This window comes from Quercus suber, unplaced genomic scaffold (assembly GCF_002906115.3).
Source record: "Quercus suber isolate HL8 unplaced genomic scaffold, Cork oak 2.0 scaffold_466, whole genome shotgun sequence".
In the NCBI taxonomy this organism is placed as follows: domain Eukaryota; kingdom Viridiplantae; phylum Streptophyta; class Magnoliopsida; order Fagales; family Fagaceae; genus Quercus; species Quercus suber.
Window position 1 is genome coordinate 48,412 of NW_027069917.1, and position 7,270 is coordinate 55,681.

The 7,270-nt window shown below is 32.3% G+C and overlaps 1 protein-coding gene across 1 annotated transcript; it reads right to left on the reverse strand.

The window, feature by feature from the left end:
* Positions 1-810: 810 nt before the first annotated feature.
* Positions 811-2,376, reverse strand: LOC112028908 (receptor-like protein EIX2). Its single transcript, XM_065762615.1, has 2 exons — positions 2,229-2,376; positions 811-2,033 (listed from the first exon to the last, which is right to left on the reverse strand). Exons 1-2 carry the CDS (start codon positions 2,374-2,376, stop codon positions 811-813), a joined length of 1,371 nt encoding a protein of 456 aa, XP_065618687.1.
* Between the last annotated feature and the right edge of the window lie 4,894 nt (positions 2,377-7,270).

The window sequence follows — 7,270 nt, forward strand, 5'->3', positions numbered from 1 at the left end:
ACTAACATGTATAATTTTCATCTAATATTTTCATTTTTCACTAAAAAAAAAAAAAAACTTATTAAAATTTTTCACGCATCACGTGGATTTAAAACTAGTTGATCAATAAAAAATTAAAACTGTATGATTAAATTGCATATTTGTTCACCAATCTTAACCTATGTTTCAAAATTATCCTTATACTTTAAAATGTTTCAAAATAGGATCCTTACAATGTTTTTATTTTATTTTAGTTTTTGGTCTATTGCAGTGGTTTTCGCCATAGCGCAAGACCAATTTCTTGTAGTGCAAGTGTATCTCATCAAAATAAGGAGTGACAAAGAAGTTGCTGAGAAAGAAGGTGATAAAAAAAAAGGGTAAAAACGTCTCTCCAATGCCATGCAAACGTTATGAATTTATTCTTAGAGAATGGAAGAGTCATTTCACGTGCAATTACTGCTGCTCCTAACATGAATTGCGTCAAAGAAAAGTATACCTCTAAGAGATTTTTGAAACAGACATACATTTCCAATCAACATTTTGATTCAACAATGTTAAAATGCAGACAAGATATAGAGGAGCAACACTGTCAGTAACCACCAGTACTGGAATCACAAACTAAGACTGGATATATAGGAACGCTTAAACATTAACTAAACTCCAATTACACATGACATGTTTGTCATTTTGCATTATTGAATACCATAACGAGTAAAAATATGGTGCTGTGAGAGAAAGTATTATGTACATATCACTAGTTAAAAGTCCATAAAAACCATAGACATCTTATTTGATAACCTCTTGCTACAAACAAAGTGGTCACCCCTGGTTCTAAAACTTCCTCCGCAATCTTTTCATGCACATTGCCAATTTTGTTGCATAAAGCCAGTCCTTCATGTTGTCCAGAAACAAGAAATAAGCACCCCTCCAAGAACTCTTAAAGAGCAAAGGTCCACAAATTCCCCAAAATCCTACAAAAAATCCAAATCCTGCTGCTGCAAAAAACCATTTCTCAAATTCATCTCCATCCTTTTCATTATCTTCATAGCCATCATGATCAGTTGGTTGATCACTTTGGTTTGGTGTTTCTTCGCCTGGGCACTTGTTTGGGAGTGGAGGCCCACAAAGTGCCCAGTTTCCAGTAAAATCAACTGCATCAAAGCTTTGTAGTTGAGTGCCTGAAGGAATTTTTCCAGACAAATTGTTGTAAGACAAGTCCAAGTCGCTTAGAAAATGTAACTCTGACATGCTAGATGGGATTTCATTTGAGAATTGATTCTTTGACATATCAAGTGATTGCAACTGCTTCAACTGTCCGATCATTTGTGGGATTTCTCCAATTAACTTGTTTCTTGATATGTTCAGAACAACCATCTCCAAGAGGCTCGAGATTTCACTTGGAACTTTTCCTGTCAATTTGTTACTTGCAAGGTTAATGATCTTTAATAGTCCAAGATATTTTCCGTACTCCAACTCTCTTCCTTTCATTATAACCGTTGCATCATTAACGAATTCTTGTGTATCATCATAGTCATAAACATATGAATCAGTGTAATTACTACCAATGAATCCATTGAACAAATCTCCTTTCTGAGCCATGGCTGTAAAATTGTTGAAGCATTGTGGTATAGTTCCAGATATGTTATTTGCAGAAAGATCCAAGATTCGTAAATATTTCAACCAACATAGATTCAATGTGTGCAGCTGAGACAAAGAGCCAAAAGAGCTTGGAATTTTCCCAGTGAAATTGTTGCCAGCCAAGTTCAGAATGAGTAGCTTACGCAAATGCATAAAACAATTGGGGAGATGTCCAGATAAAAGGTTGTCTGAGAGGTCTAGGAAATTTAAAATACCACCCCTGATTTTACAAACAGACGAAGCTGTCCCCCAAAAACGATTTTCGGCTATACTCAAGACTGTCATTTTAGGTGGGAAAACAAAAAGATGCAGTAGACCCTCCAATCGGTTATCACTCATATCTAGATATTGCAAAGTAGGAGGCAGGTCAAAAAACCATTTAGGAATCTTATCCGAAATTCCAGTATCGGAGATATCTAGGATAGAAATGTTTCACTGAGTTTGGAGCCAGCTTGGAAATCTAGGTCCCAGCTTGCAGGATGACAAGTATATGACTCGCAATTGAAAAGGTGGAATCCAATCCTTGTTCAATTGTAAAGCCAAGGAATTAAGTGACAAGTCTAAAAACCACAAGTTGGACAGGTTTGACAGATGGACTTCAGTGACCACACCATGCATAGAATTGTTAGAAACATCAAAGACCTCCAGCTGGTGAAAGTTTCCAATTCCTTCGGGTACGGTGCCAGTTACATTGTTGGTCCCAACATATATTTGTTTTAACGATGAAAATGTTGAAAAATCAGGCAACGATCCCGTCATTTGATTCAATGATAAATCCAAAATTTCCAGCGAGTCTTTTGCACACCCAGACAAGATATTGATAAACTCGACGAGTTGTCCACTGAGCCTATTGTTTGATAGGGACAATGGACTTAGAGTGCATATGTTTGCGAAAGATTTTGGTATGCTACCTTCAAGTTGGTTTTTGAACGGTTTTTAGACCCCTTAAACACACAGATTGCGTAGCCTAGATTAATTAGCCAAGTTGTTACTTAGTCAAATTAAGCAATTCTAGGTTAAAACAATCCAAATAATCATATCAAGAATATAAAGCAGCGGAAAATAAATAACACAAGATATGATCACCCAGGAAACCACACGGTAAAAACCTGGGGAGGATTTGACCCACCGATCCTCAAGGCATAACAGAATTCACTATGAAAGAATTGAAGTTCTTACAGAAGGACTACAAGCTCCCCGCTCGACTTCCTAATGCTAACTCAAAGATCTCACAAGAGATTCACACAAAACAGCAATGTATGAGCAACAATCCAATGTGGACAACCTCCAAAAACGTGGCTAGGGTTTTGTTTATATACCTAGGGTAAAAACATAAAACCCTAAACGTTTAATGAAGTAGGGCTGAGTTGGAAATTCTGCAGAAAATTCAACCTGTGCGATTTTCGATCGATCGAGTCTATTCTTCGATCGATCGAGCCAGGCCGAAAGTCCCAAGTACTTCTGCAGTCACTCGATTCCAACTTTACAATATTAAACCAACTTTGAGCAAGTCTAAATAAGACTAAATATAATATTTTGATCATGGTTTGCCAACATTACAAATTAGAGTTCTAAATACATAAAATCCTAAGACCTTAGAACCTAACAGTTTTCGTCGAAATTGAGACTTTCAAGAGAATTCATTTTGCCAAGGGCATCTGGGAGTGAACCTTTTAACTGATTAGAGGAGAGGTCAATTTCAACAAGGCTGGTATTAAAGTTGAGCAACCATCCGAATATTGAGGAGTTTTGATGATTATCAGAGAGATCAACAGTAGTAAGAGATTTCGAATAGTTGAAATGGGTATGAGTTGAGGGAGCGATTGGAGGAAGATCACGTGAACTCAAGCTCTAAGATGTTAAATAAGGAAGACGATTAACAACGTCTGCCCAATCATAGGCTTCACTGAGATTTATTGAATTTAGTACAAACTCTTTCAAAGAAGACAAATGAGAGAGCCATTGAAGGTTTGCAACATTATTGAAGTTATTTGCACTGAGATCAATAGATTCCAAGTGCGAAAGGTTTCCAAGTTCATACGGAATAGTCCCACCAAACTCAGCCTCTAAGAGATAGAGGTGCTTTAAGTTATTGAAAGAACCAAGAAACTCTGGGATTTGGCTCATATTGAAATCATTGTAACTGAGGTCCAAAGAGCTCAAATGATGCAATTCAAGCAGTGAAAAACTAAGTTTACCTCTCAAAGGTTGTGTTTTTTCTGAATCACCCCGAAGATCAAGCTCCAGTACGTGACCTGTGTGCTTGCTGCAATGAACTCCTTTCCACTTGCAACAATTCTTCTTTTGATCTTGGCTCCCCCATGAAGAGAGTATATCATAGTCATCAACAAGGCCTTTTCTGAACTAAAGGAGGGCTTGTCTCTCCCTCTCTATGCACCTGACTTTAGCATCTCCAACCCCTGAAATAAATCCAAGGGCTGGATTCAAGTGCAGTAAAAGCATTAAAAATGCATGGAGGAGTCTAAGGGATATTCTGTCCATAATCATTGACATGCCACTGAAAATAACAATTGAAATCAAGAACAAGATGCAACCAAGCTTACAAGCTGCAGTAGAAAAACATGCAGTGCAGAGTTTTGGGTTTTTTAGGTTCAGAATTCTTAGCATCAACTATATATTTATATTGGTAGCTGCAGTTAACAAAAGAAAAAATTTTAAATATATCATCACTTCTAAACTGGTTTGGAACTATCTTCCATCAACTTATTATATGACAATTAAAAAATTTATTTAAATATAGCATCTGTTTGGTAAAAAATATTTTTGCCAACTTATTTTACTAATCAGTTTATTTTTGCTATTACTTATGGATCTTATTACACGTTTTGGTATTATTCGTAGGTTCCATTGTACCATTTCAGCTAACTTTTACTTATATTTATAGTACTTTCAACAAAATAAGCAGATCTCAAATGGACACATAGTATAAGTTATATGATTTAAAAAAAAAAAAAAATTGTAGGCTTTTTAAATAATACACAAGAAAAATTTTATAAACCGTAGTACGTGGAGGATATGATTTCAAACTAATATAGCGCTTAACTTTAATCTTTTTCATGTCTCTTTTTTTTTTTTTTTAAAGTACTTTTTTGTTCTTCATTTTTGTGAATGGTAAAAGGTTCGGCAAGCATGGATGCCTTCAATTCAGTGGTGGAGCCTAGCTAGGGTGCAATTACCAACTAACGAAAGTTTTGGTTAATATAAAAAAAATAAAAATAAAATAAAAATAAAAAAATAAAAAAAGAGTGAGATTTTTTTTTTTTAATACATTGGTCATTTCAAGAAAGGGGAAAAAAAGAATTCTATCTATGCTTTTCTTTGGCAGTTCATTAGGAATGAATGGAAACTTTGAAAGAATAAAATGCGGAATATTTATTCCATTTCATTCTCTTTTAAGCATTCCTCTCAATTGCTTAAAGTAATAAAATAAAAGTGAAATGCCGATTTATCCCTATTTTTTTCATTTTCATTCTTTTGTTTTTCTAAACTCCCAAACACTATAATTTAGATTTTTTTTTTCTCCTGTGTTTATTTAGTTTAATAATTTATTGTAAATAATCGATCGCAAGCGTTAAATTTTAAAAATTATTTAGTTTTACATAGTAAATTGCATTATTTTATCCCTAAAAAAATATGAATTTATTCTGAGTAATGCTGGAGATGCAAATTCTTTTACAAAAATTTTTACAATCTGTTGATATAGTGAGTGATTATTAGTAAATAAAAAAATAATATTAATAGTAGATCTGAAAACTAATAAGAAGCTAGCCACAACAGCAGTTTGTAAAAATATTTTAAAATAATTTATTATTGTAGCATTACTCATTTAATATATTTGTAAAACATGAAGATCGATTAAGTCATTATTTTTCAATCATTTACATTATAGTTCACTATGAGTATTTATTGCCAAAATGGGTAGTTATGACCATTTTATTTTGTTAAGTTTGTTTAACATTTTTATTTGAGTAAGACTTAAGTACAGTACTTAGGTGCTGTTCTTTATGTTCCCCTTTTAAAATTCTATCATTTGAATTTTTTCTCATGGGAAAGAAGTATATTTTTTTTATTAAGTAGCCACATTGCTAAATCTTAAAAGAAGAACCTAAAGAACAACACTTAAAGTACTGTATTTAAGTTTTGTACTTTTTATTTTTATGCAATTGTTATTATCTATTAATTTCTTATTGTTTTTATAAAAATATTTTAAACTAAATGAATGAACTTAACTTATTGGTTTTGTATTAATTATTGACGCACACAACCACACTCATTCATACATAAAATAATACACTACGTGTCTACTTAACCAATTAAATGCTTAAACAATTACTAATTTTACAATTTTTCTCCTTGAATTTTTCTGACATTATAACAAAAAGTTATTATAACATGATAATAATACATACACATGTATTAAACCCTCTCTATTTCCTAATTATTAAATTATATAAAGTTATATTATATTTATACTGTATACACAAATATCCACACACATCATTATTCATACAAATAACATTATAACAAAAAGTAATGTACACAATTAATATTAGACAAACTTACATACATATAACATAAATTTATAATAAAGAGTAGCACTTATAGATCACAAACACTTACTCATACTCTTAGAGTTAGAAATACTTATAGCAAGAGTGTATAAAATTTAAATTAAGGTGTGAAAAATATTTTTAAAAATAAATTAAAATATTAAACTAACAAAAAAAATATTATAAATATATATAATTTTTTTTTTTGGAAAGTCAGGGGTTAATGTGAACCCCCAGAACAAAGGTAGAGCCGCCCCTGAATGTTATAGATAAGGTTCTCAAAACAAATCAGTCATGACAAGTGACAATTAACAAGCATCATTTACCTAAGAATTGATTATCACGGGATTAAATAAATTAAAAAGATCAAACTTTCAAGTAAGGAACTATTTGGTAATGTTGTCTAGTTAGGGTGTTCATCAAACCGCACAAACTGCAAAAATCATACTGCACCGCACCCTCTCTATATATTATATATATTTTTTAATATTAAATATATTATTAATTAATAGTTTAATACTTCTCAAAAAAAAATTTAATAACCCTAGTTTTCAAAAAAAAAAAATTAATAACTCTAGTAAGTGTTGATTAGGAAAGCCAACTTAAAATAAAGAAAAATTAGCTCAATATTTTAAGACTTGGCCCAAAACAAAAGGAAAATCAGTTTTTTGCTAGGCAAGAAAAGCCCAAAATCTAAAAATATATTAGTTTCAAACTGCATCTTATACACCGCACCACACAAGTGACCGCAAAAATGAGGTGTGGTGTGGTTATGGTTTTCGCTAACTCTAAACCGCATTGCACCGCATATGTGACTGTAAAAATAAGGTGCAGTGCAGTTATGATTTTACCTAAACCGTATTGCAAAGTGTGATACCAAAAATGACCCAAAACCTCACCGCAAATATCCCTAATTTTAGTAATGTTATTTATATTTTTAAAAATATATATGAATAAAAAATATATAAAAATACATATAAAACAGTGTAATGATATTTAAAAATAGACAACACATGTTTAAACTCCTATCCAAAGACGCCTAAATCTGTGCCAAAGTTCGCTTCGAAAGTCTTTCAATAAAT